Source organism: Podarcis vaucheri (assembly GCF_965113315.1).
Source record: "Podarcis vaucheri genome assembly, chromosome: 16".
Classification (NCBI taxonomy): domain Eukaryota; kingdom Metazoa; phylum Chordata; class Lepidosauria; order Squamata; family Lacertidae; genus Podarcis; species Podarcis vaucheri.
Genome location: NC_138754.1, coordinates 15,739,234 through 15,762,094, shown reverse-complemented (window position 1 = coordinate 15,762,094; position 22,861 = coordinate 15,739,234). Strand labels below are relative to the sequence as shown.

The 22,861-nt window shown below is 50.1% G+C and overlaps 1 protein-coding gene across 35 annotated transcripts in view; it reads right to left on the bottom strand.

The window, feature by feature from the left end:
* Positions 1-22,861, bottom strand: part of NRXN2 (neurexin 2) — a 338,128-nt gene that overhangs the window by 73,523 nt on the left and 241,744 nt on the right. For all 35 annotated transcript variants that reach the window (XM_082204228.1, XM_082204227.1, XM_082204232.1 and 32 more), the window contains one exon: positions 5,453-5,634. In XM_082204228.1, the coding sequence (XP_082060354.1) occupies positions 5,453-5,634 (182 nt within the window). The remainder of the gene's footprint in view (positions 1-5,452; positions 5,635-22,861) is intronic.

The window sequence follows — 22,861 nt, the reverse complement described above, 5'->3', positions numbered from 1 at the left end:
CCTCCAGCATGAGAGGTGGCGAACCTCTGAAGACCAGTTGCTGCGGATTACAGGTGGGGAGAGCCTGTAGGCATCTGGTTAGCCGACGAGACTCAATGGGCCCCCCTTTGGCCAGATCCAGCTGCAGGGCTCTTGCTGCCACCCCTTTCCCAGCTGACTAGCTATCCACTGGGCACCCCCTGGGAGGACCTTGGACCCGAGGAGCCTGGCAGTGTGAGGAACAGACACCAGCATGTCTGCACCAGTAGGTTACTCTGTCAGCCCACGTTAGCCTGGCGAGGCCGTGACGAAGATGAGGATGTGAGGCGAAGGCGCCGGAGTGTAGCGGAGGCCGCCCCAGGGGCCTGCTTGACACGTTGGGCACTCTCTGCGCCAGCCTGCCTGCTCTCCTGCCAGACAGGATTAGTGGCAGCACCCTCGCTCGGCACATGCCACAGGGCAGCTGGGAAGATGTGGGTGCCCTTGTGAGGGCACCAACCTGTAGGCTACCTTGATGCTACATGCCCTGCTTCCCTGACTGGATAAAGGGCCAAAACGCTCGTGCTGGCCACGTCTTGGAGGACCCAGGAGTCCTAGTGCCTCTCTTCCTCCCCCTGCAGCTCTCAGTCCTTAGTGCTGCTTAACAGAGAAAGGGTTGGACCCAAAGCTGGCCCCCAGGCAAGTCCTGCTTGACAGCTGCAGCTCAGCAGAGCGGCCTAGTGGTTGGAGCAGAAGACTTAAGATGGGGGAGGCGCAGGTTCAAATCTCTGCCCAGCCATGAAACTCACTTTCTGACTCTGTACCAGCCCCTCTCTCTGTATTTCTGCTTACCAAACTTGGGAGGACGAGGAGGGGATAACACCTCGGGAAAAAGGAATACAGTCATACTGCTCTTTCAGGATATGTCCCGCGGCGACCCGGAAGTAACGGAATGGGTTACTTCTGGGCTTCACCGCTCGCGCATGCGCAGACACTCAAAATGACACCACGCGCATGCGCAGAAGCGGCGAATTGCAACCCGTGCACACGCAGACGTGGGTCATGTTGTGAATGGGGCTCTGGAACGGATCCCATTCGCAACCAGAGGTACCACTGTACAATTCAAAAATCACCTGGACAACTTGGAAAGCTGGGGTGAAATTCATAGCATGAAATCCAGCTGGGCCAAATCCAAAGTTCTGCATCTAAGCAAAAACAGCTATGAACAAATAAAATGCAAAGGGTCTTGTGGCATCTTGAGGACCAACCATTTTACTTAGGCAGGTTTCATGAGTTCATAATAAATGTGTTGTGCCAAAAGACTTTTCACTGCTTTTGCTGAAGGAGACTTAACACCTCCAGAGAAAGGCACAGGATGGCAGATCTCAGTGAGAAGCAGCTTGGGACTGTAACTGGTCTGAAGCTGAACATGAGTCAGCCGTGAGACACAGCCCCAAACAAGGCTAATGCAATCTTAGGCTGAACTAACAGAGCTGTAACTTCTAAGTAAGTCATGAGAGGTACGGTTTATTCTGCACAGAGTGCTGGCCCTGCTTCTGGGTGTAGACTAATAATGGGGAATGCCAGGCCCAATTTGGCTTGCTCCTGAATTTGGCCCACAAGGAGTTGCAGACAGTGGGGTGGGGTGGCGCTGCTTACTGACCTGTGGCTGGCCACGTCTCTGCCGGTTACTAGAAGAGGGAGCAGGCGGCAAGACCAGCATGGTGCAAATGCACCAGCAGAGTCAACAGGGAGTTCCTGGCCAATGAGCTTGCACTGCACTGACCAACCAACCAAAGGAGCAGCATCAACCCACCATGCTGCTGCCTACAAGGCTGTCTGGCCAAGCCACACCCACCTACCTGTCACCTGACACTAGGCAAAGGGCAGGTGTAGTCCTGGCTCCTGAGGCTTAAGAATGTGCTGAGCCTGATTGCTCTCCTGAAGCCATGGCTTCAATTTGGTGCTGCGGGAATATGGTGCCTGTTCCCGTGAAAAGCAGTGCAGCAGAAAAAGGCACTGCATTCCAGCAGTGCCAACTTACAGCCCCAGCTGGAAAGGAACAACAATGAGCCCACTCTAAGCCTTGGCATCCATAGCTTCACTTATTCCATGCCTGGTGTCAGGTGATTGACAGGTGGGGGGGGCAAATACAGAAGGGATTTAGCCCAAGCGATTGCCTCTGGCCAAGACAGGCATGCAAAAGAAATGCAGTCAGGGCTTTTTTTCAGCCAAACTCACCAGAATTCAATTCCAGCACCTCTCAGGTGGGCACCATTGCCATTCTAAGAGAACAAGGGAGGCCCCTGCTTCATGGCTCTCTTTAAATGTTCCAACAAGCCAGGGTTTCTGGTTTATCATGGTTTACACTGCTCAGTTGCTCCCATTTCTCTCTTTCTCTGATGCAGAGAAACAAGCTTGGAAGCTGCCATTCAGCTTGGTTTCCCACAATGCCCAAACTCTAGCCAGGCTTCAGCTATGACAGATTTGTAACTTGTTGAGTTTGTCGCAAACAACGCCCTGGATTTGGATACCATGGCTAGCTAAGCCTCATGGCAGTTTTGTTCTTCCTGGCTGAGCCAAGGGAGGGGTGAAGGAGAGCTGATGGGGCAGCCTCCACCCAAATGCTGCTTGTTGCCCCCCAAAACACACCAGCCCTGGCTCATGGTGACCTGCAGCCAAAGCCTTACATAAAAGGGAAGTGTGTGTTTGTGAGGAGGAGGCCGCCAATTGGCTGCATCTCAGGCCATCGGCTTGAATTTTCCCAAATCCAGGATCTGTGCAGAATGCCTGTCCTGCTGAAACAAAACGCAGACTTCATCCAGGCATGTTGTCTCCTCGAAGGGGGGGAAATGAACCCCCACCCCACAGGAGAAAAGAGAGGCTGCCACCATATACCTGAAGACATACCCAAACCTAATCAACAAAACGTCGATTTGCATCCATGGCAGCTCAGAGAAGGAGCAAGAGGGATGACTCTGCACTCCGCCATCCAGGGCGCCCGACCACAGCCATGCACACGAGGGAGAAATTAGCCTCCTGCATCCTGCTCCCCCCTCCGGGCAATGAGTATTTCATTAAGTAACGAGCTCTCTTCCTCCTCCTCTCCCAATATCATGCGCAGCCATTAATGCATAAATATTAATAGGAACGACACAGAGATGGACTGGGTGCCTGCGGCCTGTTTTGAGACGCTGCGTTCACACAGGGCGAGGAATTAATCAGTTTGCCCTGCTTGGAGAGATCGGGAGAGGCAGAAGGGAATAGCGGAAGGGGTCCAGCCTCCATCACCCGGGAGCAGAAGAGGGAGGGAGGCAGGCCACCCCCGCTGCAACGTGCAGGCCCACCCAAATACACCCCATTATTATTTTTAAAGAATAATATATTTTAAACAACAGCAGCAACACATAACATGGGGGTGGGAATCCTGTCCTAACAGCCCCTCTTTGTTTCTTGCCCGAAGTCAGGGACTTGAAAGGAATGCTCAGTGCCAAAAGCGAAGATGGTATCTGAGTGTATGCAGAGTGGTGGTGCAGGGCAGCTCCCTGCAGGGCCTATTTGTCCAGTGTGCAAATTGGGCCGGTCTTGTTTCGAGCTGAGCACAACCCAGGGCTGCAGAAGTGGCAGGAGAGGATGCTGTGTCTGAGCGCATGGAGAGTTCCAGGCAGGACCACAGCAAGCGCCCACATCTCCGGAGCAGAAACGAAAAAGGGCAGGATTTGACTCCAGGACACCTCTTTTTAAGAGCCAGGGTTCTGTTGTGCCCCACTCGGGTGATGTGGGAAAGGCACATTGATTGTCAGCACACAACCCCAGAACACAGGAAAAAAACTGGGACTGAAGGGGTGAGCTCTAAGGGAGCTCATGCAAAGGCTGGTTTGGATACAGGTGTGGACAGAAACAATCAAGGGCTGAACCTGTGGGAGGGGGGTATGTATGCACAAACACCAGCCATCATCTGTTGACAGAGAACAGCTTGGAAGGGCCCAAATGGTCTCTCCTTGAATTGTTCCATCCTACTCGAGTCCAATGTGCAAGGCAAGGCAGTTCAGCAACTGAAGTTCCAAGCCCCCCACTCAATCCTGCCAAAGCGAAGGTGGCAAGAGCAACATGGTCCACACTTTCAGATACCATCTAGAACTGCCTATCAAGAAGGTGAAAGTTGAAGATGTATAATGGGGGTGGGGTGGGGTAATTTTCACAAGCCCCAGAAGTGTCAACCCACCCTCAGGCCTCGGCCCCTGCCAAATCTCCCCATGAAATAGGCCCATCTGGGTGAGGAAAGGGGTGTATTTAAACAGCTAGTGACCTACAAATCAAACCTCTCAACTAGAAAAAGACCTGCTAAATAATCCAAAAGTAATGTCTAAAATGCTATCAGAATGGCAAACAAAGGATGAATCATCAATGATTCTGGGCTATGGATATAGGACATAATATTGAAATGGCAGCATTGGAAAGATTGTGGAATGTGGATTTGAGATTTACAGTGTGCTATGCGATAAAAGAAAATCACATGGAAATGATGTATAAGTGGTATCTGATTCCTAGTAAATTAGCAAAAATTTATAAGTCAGAACCAGATATCTGTTGGAAATGTAAAGAGATGAAGGGTACATTTTTCCATATGTGATGGTCATGTAAGGTAGCAGAATCTTTCTGGGAAATGATTTATAATGAGTTGGGGGGAAAATGTTGTAGATAATTTTTGTAAAAAACCAGAAGCTTTTATTTTAGGTATAATTGGTGGAGAGGTACCCAAAGAACAGAAAAAATTATATATGTATGCTCCTGTGGCTGCCCAAATGATTTATGCCCAGAAATGGAAAGAAAAAATAGTTCTAACCAAGGAGGACTAGCAATTAAAATTGATGGAATATGCAGAAATGGCGAAACTTACCGGAAGAATAAGAAACCAAGAAGAGAGACTTTTTAAAACAGAATGGGGAAAATTTATTGACTATTTGAAGATGTATTGTAAACAACTTAAAACATTAGCAGAATTGACATAAACACGTGCAGAAAGAAATAACAAAAAGGGGAAATTAGAAAATAGGCTCGAATTGGATATGCAGTAACAACAGACATAAAATAAGTAACCACAGAAAGGAAGGGAGGGAAGTCGAGGGAAATGCAGATTGATTATGTAAAGGTTTTGGTTTTTTTTGTTAAAATATTTGTAAAATGAGAAAATGATATATATATTTTGCTGGCAATATATATATATTTTGCCAGCAGCCATTCATGAGCTGGCAGGGGTGGGCGTGGGGAGATGTGTTCTGTTTGGCCCCCTGTGAGTGTCTGGGAAAACATACATCTGAAATTGGACAACCTCCCCTCACCTCACAACCCAGTTCCCCAGGATTTGTGTCATTTGCACCAGTTTTGAACCCAGAGCTTATTTGAAAAATCAGGCCCTCCCCCACCTGGATCCCCTCCCCACCAACTCCCTCCCTCCCTCCCTGCCCCAGCCCAGCCCCTCTGCCATCCTTACTATGTGGAGTTGCAGGTAGTCCCCGAGGCCAGAGGCACTGTCCACCCGCACCAGGATGGCGTTCTTCTGGTGCGTGCTGAAACCCACGGCCAGGCGGTCGGCCCGTGTGCTGGGGCGGTCATTGGGAGGCCACGTGTAGGTGATCAGCGCCCCGCCCTTCCCAAAAATGTATGTCGTCCCAGCTGGAAAGAGGAAGAAAGAGAAAAGTCAGAGAGGAAGGTCTACTGCAGCCTCTGGGATCCTCCACCTACCGGTGGAGGACGAAACTTCAGGGATTAAACTTGAGATCTCTCGGACCGCTCACAAGCTGCTCTGGGCAAGGGCTCAACTTGGCTCGCTTTCAACAGAGCACAGCTGCTTAACACACAGCACAAAAGGAATGGCGATGAGTGTGCTGGAACATGTGCAGAGTGCTTCTGCCATCATCCAGCTCTCTCACACCTGGGAGTGAAGGATCTTTATTGGCTTTTAACCCGGGGGGGGGGGGAGGACCTTTGATGGGAATCTGGAGGGACATAGACATCAATTTGGAATATAGGGAGCCATCCATGCTCAGGGACTCCATCTTTCATATTTTGGGTCTTATCTGCCCTCTCCGCTGAAGTTATCTATATCTGGGGAATGGAAATCTCAGGACCATATGGGGAGAAGCATAGCTCAGACCTTCAGACCTAACTGCTGGGGATAGACTTTGGAAGCCCCCATTCTGGCACCCTCCTGTAACCTCCACCTCAACCTGCAATGCCCAAGTGCCCCACCAGGATAGCCCCTTCATGTCCCCTGCCCATCTCTGCCGCAAAAACAAGGTTGGGGGTGGGAGGGAGCAGGTTAGGGATGATGGACCTGGAGGGATAAGGGCTGAGACAGGCCCATTCGTTTCCTGGCCACCCAGCCCTCCCTTCAGCCCTCCTTGAGGTATGGGCTCCAGCAGAGCCATCCATCACCCCTCAAGCCTAGCTCCTCCTCACATACAAACGCTCAGGCTGCCTTTCTGGTTCTCCTAGCCAGGACCCCCCAACGCCTCTCCATCAAGCTGATACCTTTGTCTGTTCTAGAGTAACAGCTGCCTTTACCAACATCCCTGAGTGTCTCATGGGGAGGAAGGAGCGAGCCCCCAAAGCAGGCCGGGGGAACCTGGGAAGCCCCTCCAGATGCTGGTGGATGGACTCCCAACTCCCAGTAGCCAGTCTGGCTCATGTTCAAGGATGATGGGGAGAGCTGGAAGGCCTCAACAGGCTCCCCAGAGCTGCCTGAAGATGCACCAGGCACACGCCTCTGCCATTCCAGGAATCCTGCCAAGCTAACGAAATGGCTGGCTTCCACTGGCCTCCTCAGCACCTCATATCCTCTGGAACAAGAGGTAACAGAGGTGGGTTGTTTGATCAGGCAGGCAGAAGGACTACAACAAGTGACTTGGGTGGTGGGGTCTGAAGCTGAAAACCTAAACAGGCGGTGGGACCCCACTTCAACTAGCCAGCCTCATTTGGTCCTCAGAGCAGCTCAGGACATGGCCTATGACAGGCATCATGTTGTAACCTCTAGCCTGGCAGACCAGTGTAGACTGGAAGCTTGCCCCACTGCCTCGGCTTCCAACAACCAGCTAGTCAGGCAACAGAAGCAGGATCTGTGTTTATGTGTGGAGTTGCTCCCTAAAGAAGTGGCTCAAGGCTATCATGCTCCCAGGATTGGGGGAGGGAGAGAATGGGGGCTACTTCTCAGGATGCCAGAGATAGGCCTGGGAGGGTAGGCCCCAGGGATCCAAATTCTGGTACCCAGAGGTGTGGCAGATGAGGTGGCGGGTGGCAAATGTAAAACCCTTTTTACCTGCCCCCCGCCCATAATCTGATCATTATCTTAGCATCATGGCTTAGATTGTTTGTAACCAATGTGCTTTAGGTTTTTGTTGGAAATACCAAAAACAAGAAATTAATTATGGTTATACAGCTCTCCCCCCCTCCCACATGCAACAGGGCTGCTTCCAGCCCCATGATTATGCGCATATCAACCGCGCATTCACAATGGCTTCTGAAAGAGGTTTAAGATCAACAGCCACCTAAAGCAGCCTTCACCAAGACGGTGCCCTCCTGATGTTTCAGACTACAGCGTCTATCAGTCCCGGCCAACCCGTGAGCTAAAGACACATTCAAGCAACGCAAGTAGAGCAGCAGCAGCTAAAGCATGTGTAGGCAAACTAAGGCCTGAGGGCTGGATCCGGCCCAATCACCTTCTAAATCCGGCCCGCGGACGGTCTGGGAATCAGCGTGTTTTTACATGAGTAGAATGTGTCCTTTTATTTAAAATGCATCTCTGGGTTATTTGTGGGGCATAGAAATTCGTTCACCCCCCAAAAAAAAATATAGTCTGGCCCTCCACAAGGTCTGAGGGACAGTGGACCAGCCCCCTGTTGAAAAAGTTTGCTGACCCCTGAGCTAAAGGAAACTGAGGAACATGTGGACACCTCAGCTTAGAGAGCCAGGTCTTTGGAGGGGAGGGGCTTTCTAGAGGAGCACAGCCGATGGCAGATGGGTGAGGTGTAGGGGAAATTCCTCAGGTGCCAGGTGTGTTTTGCTACTGGTGCATATCTAACTGTGTGGAGAACTCTGGATACCAGGTTGTCAACTGACCTGGCTGGCCCCTCCTGCTTTCTTAAGCAGGCAAGCAGAAGAGCTTATTTATTGCATTTATATCCCACTTTTCCCCCAAGGAATATATGGCTAACCTTCCCCCCCCCCTGTGAGGAAGGTTAAGAGGCTGTGACTAGTCACCCAGTGAGCTTTATGACTGGACAGGGATTTCAACCCTGATATCCTAGGTCCCAGATCAACACTCTAACCACTACACCACACTAGCTTCCTAGATTACTTTTGCTATGGGGCAGTTCTATAAATTAAGTGGGTAAATAAATATGGGGAAAGCAAATGTCACTTAGAGAAGGATCTGAAATATTTCCTTTGAAGCCTGAATTTGTTTTATTCTGGATTGCTTTATTTGAATTTTTAATGTATTATAAATCACTTCGAGATTTTTTTCTTTAAAATATAAACCAGTATATAAATGAAATGAAGAATAATAATATCGCACCACAAAAAAGGCGCCTACACATTCCATTGTGGCGACCGTAACCCAAATTTAAGGTGCCATTTGGCAAGTAGCTTATATATCTGAGTTTCTAACATTGGGCAACACTGTGAAGTCCTCACCCCATTGCCCTAGTCCAGCTGCTCTTGAAGAAAAGATTCCAGGGAGACCTTCCCCAGTTGGGCCCTGAATAACTTTCTCTTTTCCTGTAAGAGGACCTGGGAGATGCGTGCAATTTCTGGGAAAATTATGAAATTAGTCTTAAATTGCACAGGGCAATCTGCACCAGAAAATTCCCTTGTGCCCTGGAGAGTGATCTAATCTTGCTAGTTTGTTTCACTTGTATTTAGTAAACAAAGCTAAAAAAACCCCTTGAAAATGCCAAGATCTCCTAACATTGTATTGGCATCCTATTGGAATGGGCTTACGGAGATGGAAATCTTCCACAGGAAAAAAAAAGTACTGGAAGAGATTTGGACTCCCATCGCTGCACCTAGGTTTGAGTCTAGTCTTGTACTTCCTAACTTGCACAACAGCCACAGGTGACCAGGCCTTCCACCTTGCTTCCTGCTCTCCCTCCTCCAGCCCATACCAGTTGCAGAGCCAAGGAAGTCCCTCCCTCCATGACTAGCCTGGAAACCATGCAGGTCAGTGGAGACGAGGCGGGTCGCTCTGCCTGACCTCTGTCAGCCCATTGTGACCCTCGACAGTGGGGCCTTGGGAGCAGGAATCATCATCAGTAGCCAATTTGGGGGTCCTGGCTGCCAGGACACAGCCCTGCCACCATCAACGCTCCTGCATTGGCCTCCATATTTCCAGCCCCACTCCGTATTTCCAGCCTCACAGGCATCAAGGACCATAAAGTCTGGCAAGGTCCCATCTGCAGTCCATCCAGGTCCTCAGAGGAGACGGCGCCAGCCCCATCACAGGCCTGGCCAGTTGGCTCCTGCTGCCTGCAAGAGCGGAGTCTTCTTCCTGCCAGCAGGGCTCACTGGGAGCTCTCCAAGGTCCTGATTTCCTCTGCCCTCTGCATAAGACAGCTTCTATGACCTCAATTGTGAGCTGACTTCCCCTGAAACAACGTGCTTCCTCCATTAGCCTCAAGTGCCCACAGAACAGGAAAGAGAGGAGAGCTTTCAGTTTATTGTTTAACATGCCTGCAAAGAGGCGAGTGGTTGTGGAGAAAGGGCTTCCATTCATCTGCAGCAAGCACAGAAGTAACTCGGCTGGGCTTATTTGCAAGGCTGATTGCCTCCCCTGCATCCTCTGGATCAGTGGTTCCCAATTAGCTAAGTAATGCAGACCCCCTGTTTTTCAAAAGCCAAGCCATGGATCCCCTACTTTTGAAAATTCTGGTATATCTATGGGAGTGGTCCACAGACCACCACTTGGGAACCACTGCCCTAGACTAACTAGGGAGACTTTGGTCTCTCTTCTCAACTCCAGCAATGAGTAATATGGAATAGGGGCTTTCCTCTCCCTCAGCTACAGAGGTGTTTAAATGTTGCAGGTTATATGAGATTGAAGAGGGTGAAAGCATGTAGCAGCCTGCGTAGGTCAAACCTCCAAGAGGTGACACACACACACCCAGCAGAAGGAAAGTCACCTCTTTGCCCCAGCCAACCTCTACCAGCAAAGGGGAAAACCTTCTTTGCAGCTTCTCCTGTGGAAGTCAGAGGTTCCTGGAAGTTGTGGAGAAAACACTTGTGGGTGCAAGGTGAGGAGGAAACATTTCCTCCAAATGCTAATCTGTTTCATCAGAATTCAAGAACATTCAAAACAACTTCTTTTGTACTTAGGAAACCAAAGCAACCGAGTAAAGAAAACAGTAATAAAAGGAGGCATAAAAGCAGAGACACTTGGGTTAAAGGGAGGCAGAAGTGCCCTGCCCTTCCCCATCAAAAAACAACAACAAAAAGACTAAAAATGTTCAAAAACCAAAGTCCTGACAGTTCACCCAATTCCTAACTGATGTGAAATTTCACTTCAGTTCCAGAGTGTGCTGCAAGCAGCAAACTGGGAAGGAGATGGAGGCAGAAAGAGGTGCAAGGCCTTCCCCTTTTCTGGGACTGCAGGAGGTTAGGAAGAGGCCTGGCAAGGTGGGGGGCGACAGAGGGCTGCTTTTGAGCACCTCTGAAGTCAACAACGGCTGCAAAACTCTCTCTGTGTATGCCTGAGGTTCATTAAGACTGTTAGGGAAAGGACCCTCCTTAAGAAACCTACTCCCCACATACCGGTCACTATGCCCTCCCGTGCGCTGGCAGGAGAAGGGCATTGTGCAGGGGCGATGGCCTGCCAGCCTCTCCACTGACCTGTTCCTCTGAGCGACAAAGGCGGCCTTCAAGGCCAACTGTCCCCCTCTGCTTCGCCACCCATCCATCTCTGTCAGCCTCCTTGATTAGCTCAGAAATTGTCAGCAACCAAACCTGGAGGGGAAGAAGAAGGCGCACTGGGAGGGGCAACCGAGATGCCAGCGGGCAGGGAAGGATGGAGGTGGCGAGGGCTCATCTCCGCACTGCCCTCCCCAAACCAAACCAAACAGCACCCATCCCTTTCCATGCTGGGGGGCCTTGGCACCAGCCTCCCCTTTCTAAAGGGCTGGACGAATTCCTGAGGTCTCGAGGGATGCCAATCCTGGCACCTTCCCCATTCCTGAGAACCCAGGAACCTGTTAGTTCTCACCCCAGCTCTGTCAGCTACCTCCTCTGCAGTTTCCTCTGCTAATGGGCTGACTCATGCAGCAGGTGAGGTGGCAGCATGTGTGCTTTGGCTATCTTAGAGGGCCAAACACTGTTCCTGTGGCTGTTCACACAGCTGCTTTGGCCCTGCAAAGGCAAAGGCTGCTATACGAGCGACGGAACTCATTGGGACTGGCCGACCAGTAAACACACGCAGGGGGGCACCATCAACTCATGCTATACAAGGAGAAGGTAGAAGGTACCACTTCAGAGTTTAGATGAGGTATACCCATTTTGAAAGTACCCTTGTCTGGGGGCTTCTAGACAGGGGTGGCTCCTGGCAGCACAATCCAACTTTTGCTACAGGCCATAAGTTGAGTTGCAGGAACACAACTGACAGCACTGTGCTCTCCCTGCCTGCACATCCTGCCATGTTTTGAATGCACAAGTGAGCATTTCTTCTCAGCTAATCTTCTTTTTTTAAATCCATTGTTAAATTTGGTACGGTGCTTATTTGTGATTCCCTGATTGTGCTCATGTCTCTTTTATGTTAAAAGAATGGAGATTCGATTTCTGTATAAAAAGGCCAATTTGTTGTCTGCCCCCTCTTACTCTGACCACATTGGTGCAATAGACCACACAAGCTCAGTTCCATATCTTCACGTGCCATTTATCAATCTTGGGTGGGTTTTTAATCTTTCTCCACCTCCAACCAATCCAGCTGCTGTTAATAAATGCATGACCTGGAGTATTTAATTATTTATATTTAAAGCTATTTATATACCGCTTAATTACTATAGTTTGTAAGCAGTGTACATAAAAACTTAAAAGCATGCAATGGAGAAGATCAATTAGGATGAATAATAAAAACAGAAAGCGTCCTTAAAATGCCTGCTGAAATAGGAAAGGTCCTGTGGCCAAGGGCCTTCAAACCACAGGCTGTGGGCTTGTCTCCTCTCAGCCAGGAGTTCCACAAAATCAGGTCTGCAACACTGAGCAACTGGGTCCTCCTGTGTGCGAGACATGCGTCTGAGCTGCAGGGGACCCTATGAACAAAGACTCCCCCTGAAGATCTCAGATATTTTGTCCATTACATATCCATTTTACAGAAGGCTGACAAATAGATCTATGGGCAACTTGTAGCCACAGACTTTTTTTCTAATGTCACTTGTTGTAGAGATCCAATAAATTTGTGAGGTCTGGACAAGTCCAAAAGGCATTAAAAATGCTAGGATAATGACCAGGGTTGCATCTCTAGCACTGGTATACCATTATATGATTATATCTGACTTGCTCTTCAGGAAGTAAAATACCACCCAAGTATTAGTTTATAACACATCCCTTTAAAATTCAAACATACTGGAAATGAGGAACAGGTAGCCAGTGATGTAAGTTTGGAAATGAATTTCTGCCCTTTGCAAATGAGGATAATTTACACGGGGTAATTTGCATCAGAAAGTTTCTTAGCTTGCTTTGGAAAACTTTCTGCTGCCATAACAGAACAATCTAAACATTTTTGTTTTACCTGTGTTTAGTAAACAAAGCTAAAATTTTTGAAATTGCCAAGCTTATATTTGCAACAAACATCCATTCACAGTGCTGTTAATGAACTTTTGAAACGGAAGATTTTATGTGGAAAAATGAAGCACTGGGAAATGTTCTATTTCGGAAGATTTTCTGTGGAAGTTTTTGCACTCGACATCACTGCTGGCGCCCTCCAAACACTGTCAGACTCCTGGCAGCCAGCAGGCCCAACAACCGTGATGATGGTGATGCTGATGGGAGTCTAACAACATCACCGGTCCCCACAGGCTGGCTACCCCCGAGGGAAGCTGCTATTTCCAAGTCCAAATTTATTGTGGAATAGTCTTTCTTCAAAGTCATCAATCCATTTGATCTGAAAGAAATGTTTCCTGGCATCTCGATTGGCTTTTTAAAAAAATGCTAGCTGAAAATTTTATAGATTTGATACATAATTCATTTCGCTAACTTACTTGACACCTCAAGTTCTGCAGCTGACTCTGTGAGGTGGACCTTCCTGCTTAGACCATTTTATGTTTGACTTGCAGAGACTGGAAGCCTCCTTTTCAGCTTTTGATTAGCTCACATTTTACCTGCCTTTCCCCCCTCAGATCACTTTTGTCTTCTGGCTCTCTCTGATAGCAGACGGTTGCAAGAGGTGACTGCGCAGAACAGCTTGCTTTTAAAAATACTTTTTGCCATTTTGAGCAAATATGAAGAGTAACTTAACAGAGCTCTGGGCAAATTTTTTAAACAAGAAGTACTTCAATTGGGGGAGGAGGCCAATTGCTAAAATGCTATGTGATCGGAAAAAGGCAAGATTTTTTCTTTAAAAATTTGCATTAGTACCATGCCACCCTTTCATTTTAAGCGTTATTACGTGCATATTTTTTTAATATATAAATGGCTGTTTTAGAAAGCACTTTAGCACAAATTAAAAGATCAATAAAAATAAATGGGGCGATAAAACGCTGCCAACCAGTAAAGGTAACAGAGAAGGGGCTCCAAGGAATTAGCAGTTCCCCTTCCCAACATGGCCCTGAACACTTCTGGAAAAAATGGGATAGGGAGGCACTTCAGAGCACCCACACCTGGCGAAGAGGGTATGACTGTCCCCTTCTTTGCAACAATGGCAACAATTATTTTATTTACAAAAATATTTATATACCACAATTCAGGGAAAATATCAGATTTGTTTACAACCAAATACAGTGGTACCTAGGGTTACAGATGCTTCAGGTTACAGACTCTGCTAACCCAGAAATAGTACCTCGGGTTAAGAACTTTGCTTCAGGATAAGAACAGAAATTGCGTGGCAGCAGGAGGCCCCCTTAGCTAAAGTGGTAACTCAGGTTAAGAACAGTTTCAGGTTAAGAACAGACCTCCAGAACGAATTAAGTTCTTAACCTGAGGTACCACTGTATATGATAAAAACATACAAAATAAAATTAAAATGTCAGGGTGTTTTTTTCCCTTCCAGGCAAACAAAAGGTGGAGGGAGCTTGGAAGAAACATGGGACATTGACATTCTATAGACGCTCCAAAGAAAGTGTGGCCATCCCAAAATGAACACCTACCATGGAAGTAGAAAGTGAGAGTATAAGGGGAATTGCCCTGATCCGGCCCTCTCCATGCTGTGCTGGATTTCAACCTATGGAACGTTTTTTTAAATAGGAAGGGGGACAACTCCTCAAATGACTGCCTCCCCCCACAGAAGAGAGGCATTTTGCAGCTTGGGAAATGGCACAGCCCCTTCCTTGCTGCCACCCCCCCCCAACCCAACAATTTTGCCATACCATTCAGGCCTTCTCCGCTCCTAGGGCCACCTCCTGGGCCTGACTGTTTGCACTCTCGTTGAGTGCCCTGTGTTCCCCCACCCAATTCTGCTGCAAGCACAGAATAGGCCCCAGCTAGGAGAGAAAACAAAACGTGCCATGCACGGAGCAGGCCGCTCAGCTGGGGCGGGGGAGATTCATGCATATTTCATGCCTGTGCAGCTCTGCAGACGGCTCCTGGCAGCTGCCCGCCTAAGCCTGCTCAGCCAATCTCCCCCCCCCCTCCAATCACAGCCCGCTTGTTCCAAGTACTGATCAGTGGACAGAGCCCTGACCCCTTCCAGAGAAGCCTGGCATGGCTCAGGATTGGAGAGAGACTCCTTGAAGACCCCTCGCCTCCTCCTGCCATGCTGGGTTCCTCTGTTCTCATAGCTGGAGACAAAAACCCAGGAGTCCTGGCTCCCAGAGGCCCTTCCTTCGCCCTGGCTCAGCCACAACCTACTGGCTGAATCCAGCAAAGGTGCATGACATGCAGGCAGGCCTTAACGGACTACAGGCAATGCGCTCTCCTTGCCTCCCTCAGTCAGCAGCCAACCCACAGACATGCTGGCTTCCTCCTTCAGCAAACTCTCACTAGCACGCCCCCTTTATTGCACCTCAAAATGTACCTGAAGGCACATCGAAAGGTACCCCCAATCACCACTCTTCCTCCCCATCTCTCAGACAACCAGCTTCTCCAACTCAGCACCCTCCACGTTTTTGACTGCGGTCTCAGTTGGCATGGCTGGCCAACGGTCAGGGCTGGTAGATGGGGTTTGCAACCCAAAACACCAGACTGAGGACGGCTGAGATAGGCTGTAAGCCCTGTGGAGGCAGAGGCCACCCATTTTGTTCCTGCATTCCACAGAGCACCCACAGCACAGCTAGCAAACAAGAAGGGTGAATGGGCCTCCATAATGCCCACCCCCGATCCATTTAAAGGGACAGGAAGAAACTGGGCTCCCTTTGTGTAACACCCCATCTGTCTTCTTTTTCCCTGCATTTTGGCATGGCTGGAGTTGGTCCCTGCCTGGTTTCCAGTTCCTCCTTGGAAAGCCAGTGTGGTGGTGTGGATAGAGTAGTGCTTCCCAAGCTTGAGTGTCCAGCTGCTTTTGGACTACAATTCCCACCATCCTTTACCAGTGGTCTTGATAGCTAGGGATGATGGGAGTTGTAGTCCAAAAGCAGCTGGCTTCCATCATGGAGGTCCTGCAAAGGAGGCTCTAACCATGTGCCTGGCCCAAAAATATGTGCCACACGATGTGCTCTTAAGTTGTGGGGTATTGAACATTGGACGCGGGTGGCGCTGTGGGTAAAACCTCAGCGCCTAGGACTTGCCGATCGTATGGTCGGCGGTTCGAATCCCCACGGTGGGGTGAGCTTCCGTCGTTCAGTCCCAGCTCCTGCCCACCTAGCAGTTCGAAATCACCCTTAAGTGCAAGTAGATAAATAGGTACTGCTTTATAGCGGGAAGGTAAACGGCGTTTCCGTGTGCTTCGCTGGTGCAGGCTCGCCAGAGCAGCTTCGTCACACTGGCCACGTGACCCGGAAGTGTCTTTGGACAGCGCTGGCCCCCGGCCTCTTAAGCGAGATGGGCGCGCAACCCCACAGTCGGTCACGACTGGCCCGTATGGGCAGGGTACCTTTACCTTTACTGAACATCACCCAGTCTCTAGGCCAACTGGAGAAGATGCAGGGGTACCTTGAAGGTGGCAGCGGGGGGGATGGGGACAGGCCCCCAGTGGGAGGTATGAGCCACTGTAGCAGAACAGACATTTCAGGTCTTTGCTCAGGCTCCTTTTTCACTAGGACCTAGGAAGCAAGAGCCAGTGGCAGCCCTGCCCTTCTTTGGAGGCGCAGCCATTCACCCCCGGGGCCTTCTTCCCCAGCACAATGTTGCACAGGGAGTGGCTGGGTGGGCCTGAAGTGAATTCCCCAATCTCTCCCCCCCCCCGCCTTGGTTGCTCACCCTCTGTAAAGGGAGAGTTGGAGAGAGATGCAGAAAGAAAATCAAAATGTAGGTCATCGCTGAGATGCGAAGATCCTACCCCCCCCTTTTCCCAGAGAGACTTTGCGGGAAAAGGGGCAGCAATGAATAATTCATCACCCATTAAGGCCTGGGAAAATGGGGATGAAACTGGAAGCGGGAGGAAACCAGAGCATGGCAAGAACAAGAAGGCGGATTGGTCATCAAGGGATGTGTCGCTCCACCGCGTGGGACAGGAAGCTGGATGGGGTCCAATTGCCAACAGCAAAATCTTGTCCTCCCAGGACTGCTCAGGGGCATCTGTAAAGTGATCGCCTGAGCATGTGCAGACTGCCAGCCACACCATACTCCTCTGGGATCAAGAGGGGAACTTGTAGGGTGGAAGGTGATTTTTCCCCCCAGACCCCTTTGCGGATGAGAAAAGTCCCTGGGCAAACCGTGCAGCCCCACAACCCTGCAGCCACAAAGGGGAGAGGCTGGCAGGCATCTTTGCCAGGGGTTCAAAGGGGAATTCTTAAACTGCCCGGGGAGGGAGTCAGCTCTCAAGGGCACTCAGCTATTAAGGGAGCTCTTAGCTGCAAAGAGGCACTTTGCTTCCTCCGCTGTTTGCAGAGGGGCCTGAAGACCTGCCAGCTGGACCGGAGGTGTCCTCTCCACACCCCTGCGGCATGAGAAACCACAATGAGCATGTGGAGAGTACCTTTGCCTATCAAAGGGTGCAAATGGCAAATGACTAGAGAGGGAAGTAGCTGAGCAGAAGCCCCTCTGTTCAGCAGGCAAGGCCCCAGGATGACTTTGAATCGGGAGTAGAAACGGAGCTGGGGCCAGAGAGGTTGTCTCTGAACTGGCTGGTCCAGTCAGTCATATACTGGGCTCACAGGCATTTCTGAGCGGTCTTCAAAAGCAGTCCTGTGATCAAGAAATTGCAGGAGCAGGTTTCATGTACTAGGTGACCTCTGATTCTAACCTAGCCTGGAGGTTAACTGAGCAGTGAGAACCAATGCCAAGCTACCCCTGCCCAGGAGGAGGTTGCCAATGGCGCAACAGCTGCCAAGTGGTGAACAGCATGGTCAATGCTATGGGTGCTCTTTGGCGCTTCAGTGCCAAAGCTGGATCTACAAACACACCCATGGGAAAGGCAACCCTTTGGGGAGAGGGCAGACCCTCTCACTTGGCACCATCTCTCTGAACAAACAATCCACAACCACCCAGAGTCAGTGTTGAGAAGTGGTAAAGAGTGTTGGGCTATGACTTGGAAGAGCAGGGTTCGAATCCCCACTTGACCACAAAGGTCGTTGGGCGATCTCGGGCCAGTCACCGCCTCCCAGCCCAACCCTACCTCCCAAGGTTGTTGTGGGGATTAAATGAGGAGGGAGAGAAGGATATAAACCCAACAAACAAACAAACAAACAAACAAACAAACAAACAAACCAGTTATTGGGCCCTCTGTCAATGCATGACTGCCTCTAGCCATCACCTCAGTGCTTCCTCTGCCTCACCTGAATCTGAGGCAGAGACAGAAGTCCTAAGTGAAGTGACAGCATTTGACTTCTAATCTTGATGTGGATATTTCACGAAGACCAGAGCTGGGGCAGTGCCCAGGGGCTTCCCCCTCTAGCCCAGGGGCAGTCCCCAGGGGCTTCCCCCTCTAGCCCACCAGGTACTCTGCAGCTGTGTGTAAGAGAGAGATCACAAGGAAGGAAGGTTGAACCATTGCAGACATTGAACCTCCCAAGAGACAAGACTGACCCCAGAAGAGTTCCATAGGATCAGAGCCTCCAGGCCAGGCAAGAAATGAGTGGTGTGCAGTGTCCAGAGCGTCAGAAGTGAGAAAGCCAGGTCTAAATCGCCACTTAAATTAGGAAGCTGCACTCTCTTCGCCAAGACCACCTCACAGGGTTACTACAGAAAAAATTGAGGGTGAGGGAAAACCACGCAAGTACCTTGAGCAGCGGGTAAAAAGGTAATAAATAAAAAACAATGATGGTGAAATGCAGCCCCGTCCCCTGCAGATGCCTTTGCTGCTGCTCAAAGCCCAGTGGAAAAGCTCAGGAAAAATCCCAAATGGCCGGTTACCCAGGCAACCAAGGTTGGTCGCTGGAAATTAGGGATACCACAAAAGCTGGAGTTTTCTGGATTTTGGTGAGGGGTTTTCAAGTCCTGGGCATGCAGGCATTTTGGGGGGATTCCTGAGAGGAATTTTATTGGACTCCAGTGAACTTCCACCAAATATTTAGAAAGCCCCTCACCCAATAACACACTGGGCCTGGTTAAGCCTGGCCCCTAAGCACAAGCCCACTCACCTACACTGCAGGCTCTGCAAGAAAGGTTCGGCTCAGAAACCACCAGAACTGACTAGGTCGTTTCCAGCAACCTGGTGGACACCAGGCAAAACCACACAGGAGGCCCAGGTCATTTCCAGGTCAGTGGTCTGCCCCTCCCTGACTTGTGCAAGGTGGGCTGCTGGACCAACGGTTCCTGCGGTCCCCAAGTATGAAAAGGGTTTTGTGGCCTGCATGTAGTAAACAGGAAGCTTCCTTGTACTGACAACTGAATCTGCCTAGCCCAGAACTGTCAGCACTGACTGGCAGTGGCTCTCTGGGGTTTCAGAAGGGAAACACTCCCAGCCTTCCCTGGAGATGCTACCAGCAGGGAATGGACCTCGTGGGGCCTTCTGCATGCAATGCAAAGTTTCTAAACACTGGAGCTCCCCATGAAACAACTGAGCCAAAAGACAAAGAATATAGATTAATATGGCATAGTTCCAATTACTTTTTCTATACTCTTCAAACCAGAAGGAAGGAGAGATGGCTCTGATCCACCAGCTGACAGCTGCTGATAGTGACAGAAAGGGCTGTAGTTCAGTGCTAGAGTTTCTTCTTTGCAGGCACAAGTCCCAGGTTCAATCCCTGATCTCCAGGTAGGCTGGGGAGACCCCGCCCCCTCCGCCGGAAATGCTGGAGAGGTTCTGCCAGTCAGTGTGGACAATACTGAACCAGGTGGACCTGAATAGGTCTGACTGGGGGAAAAGGAGCCTCCTGTGTTCCTAGAATAAGTGCAGATGAAGGTATCCAAAGGTGACCAAGGCTGCCCCCATCCTCACCCCAAAGCGTCAGGGTGTCACAGGGCGTTGCACCGGAAGCTCCAACAAACCTCTGCACAGAACTGGAAACTGATGGGTATTTTAAGAAGATTCAGGTTTTGAAAAGGCCACCAGCTAGCCGTGCAGTGCAATTCTTTGTGTACCTACTCAGAAATAAGCTCCATTGAGTTTGGTGCAGCTTACTCCTAGGTCAATAAGTGCCTATAGGATTGTAGCCTAAACCTTACATCTTGCCAATAGAAAAATTAAGTGAGGGTTATGATGACGTGCTAACATGTAAAATCCAGCATTTTACATGCTGCTTTTGTTCAGAAATTTCCAACAAACCTAAATCACGGTGATCATTGTTGAATCCTCATCACACGTTTTGAGTTCTTGGAATTGGAGGATGCGCTTGACATCCAGCCCTCCCCTCCTCCCCAGTGCATTTCAACAAGCCACAAGAAAAGAGACGGGCCCAGGATCCTCAGAGCAACGAGTCTGCACCAAGCATGGTGCCACCTAGGCCCACTGCCTTCCACAAGTGCCCATCTCCATGGCAGAGCAGGGTAAGCTGACCTGGCAAGCTGGTAATGGGTGCTGCTTCCCCCAAAAGCTGCCACTTGGGTGGACTAACAGCCCTTAGTCAAGCAGTCAAGGTGTGAAGGCAGACAGGCGTGTTGCTAGGTAGTGGCAGATGGAGAGAGACTGAGCAGGGAGTTGGGCAAGGAACAAGGGGGCTGTGGTGAAAAGGCAGACAGCCTATAGCCTTCCATCTACAAGAACTGACTAAAGTGGAGGAGGAGGAGGAGGAGGAGGAGGAGGAGGAGGAGAGTCTCCACTAAAGTGGCCATCACCATCAGAGGACAGGGGTCTGGCTAAATGAAGGGGAGGAATGCAGAAGGGCTGTCCTCCTGCCAGCTCATGCTGGTGTTCCACTGAGGCCAGTGTGGTTTTTTTAAGGATCCTTCCTATCCCCTAGAGATACTGCCAGGTACTTAACCTGAGACCTTCCACATGCCAAGCACCTGCTCTCTCACAGTGCACCAGCCCCAAGGCAGCGAGAGGGGGAGGAAGTCCCAGACACCTCCTCAACTTGCAGTCCAGGTACCTGGGATTCCCAAGGGCTGCTTTCAGCTCTAGGAGCTGCCCAGGTAAACACTGGGATTTGACTCCGTGTCAAGGAACCTCCTCTCTGGCTGCCCGCGATACAGAGGCAGGAAACTGGGTAACTTGTGCCAATCTCCCCAGCCAGCAAGGAGGTTCTGACACCTGACACAGAAGCTCTGTGGATCCCTGGAGGGCTCTCCCCTTTCCACTGCGGCAGCCCAGAAAGCAGCAAGGCAGCTGCCTCCAAGGTTGGATCCGCCGGAGAGAGTCGGGCTGTCTCTGTCACTTCTTCTTCTCCCCCTGTCCCCCCCCCCACTCCACACTCGCCCCCATCCAGGTGTACTAATAACGAATGCCACAACGCCATTCTCATCCCATTAATTCCCTGCTTTTATAAAATAAATATTGATACCGGCACTGGCGCACCATGAATGGCACTGTTATGGCATGAATAATGGGATCTAATGGGGGTTTATTTTTAAACCAAGGAAACTGACAAAGATCATTAGAAACTTAATAGAAATTTCATCATTAGCATAAGTATCCAAGATTAAAGGCAGAGATTTCTCTATTTCTCCTGCAAGCCTTTCCCCACTTCCTTCTGACAGCATCAACAGGGAAGAGGGAAGACAGCGCTGGGGGTGGCGGCTGCTCTGGCTCGCCCCTCCCGTTGCAGCACCTGAGGCACTTCCGCCTTCAAGGCAACAGGGGCTGAGCGTGGGGGCTTCAATCAGCCCCTGGCTTTCAGGGGGGTGAAGAGGGCTCCAAGAGGAGACCGCAGGCACTGAGCCCCCACTCCAGCTGCCAGTCACGGGAGGCTGCTCTATTCCAGACTCCCTCCTTCATCTACAATTCCAAGGGGCGGGGAGTCTCTGCGGTGGCAGGCTGCCATTCCCCTCATTGCTCCACCCGCTGCCTTGCCCAAGCCACCAAGGAGAGGAAAAGCCAGAACCGGGTTTGCTTTGTGTGTGAAGCTACTCCTGAGTCTCAGCAAGAGCTGGAATCTTTGACGCTGGGCAGTTGTGGAGGGAGACCCCTCCCCTCCCAAGGCAACTCCAACAGCTTTCTCCAACCCGGTGCCCTGCCAGATGTTTTAACCAGGGATGGAGAGCCCATCCTCACTCAGTAACATTGGTTAGAATGTGGTGCTGATAATTCCGAGGTTGCAGGTTTGATCCCCGTACGGGATGGCTTGCAGGGGGTTGGGCTAGATGATTCTCAGGGCCTCATCCAACTCCACAATTCTATGACTACCAACTCCCATTATCATCAGGATCCTGACTACACTGGTAATCCAACATCATTTTTTGCAGCCCATTTGATGCTTTAAGCACCTGCCTCATCCTTAGGCAGTAGGGTCACAGAGTTATCAGGTCAGACAGAAGTGATGGCTACACAGATGACTGAGCCCCAGCCCCTCTTTTTTTTTAGAAAAGCAAATCTAGGTTTGGGATTTTGGTTTTTAAATAGGCTTCTTTTACTATTGCACAATATTTCATTGTATACAACTAACATAAACATAAGTGGCGTTAGACCAGCTGTTTTGACTTTCACTGAAAATCATTCCCAAAAAAGGCAAGATTTTGAAAGGCTTCCTCCCTTCCCAAAATCTGACAAGAGAAGTTGGATCCTGGACGAGGTATTCTGCAAATCATTCCAGGGTCATTTTCTTGCTTTTCGATCTGTAGCACAATTCAGTTCTTGGAAGTTCAACAAGAGGGCTATCCACCTACCTCAACACTTGCCACAAAAGTGATGGCTCCGCAGATAACTGAGCCCCAGCACCTGTTTTTTAGAAAAGCAAATCTAGGTTTGACTAGCAGTGGTTCTCCAGAGTCTCAGAGCAGAGACACCCTAGTCCAGGGGTCAGCAACCTTTTTCAGCCGTGGGCCGGTCCACTGTCCCTCAGACCATGTGGTGGGCTGGAGTATATTTTGCGGGGGGAAATGAACGAATTCTTATGCCCCACAAATAACCCAGAGATGCATTTTAAATAAAAGGACACATTACTCATGTAAAAACACGCTGATTCCCAGACCATCTGTGGGCCGGACTGAGGCGGTGATTGGGCCACATCCGGCCCACAGGCCTTAGGTTGCCTACCCCTGCCCTAGTCCTACCTGAAGACACCAGCAGGTA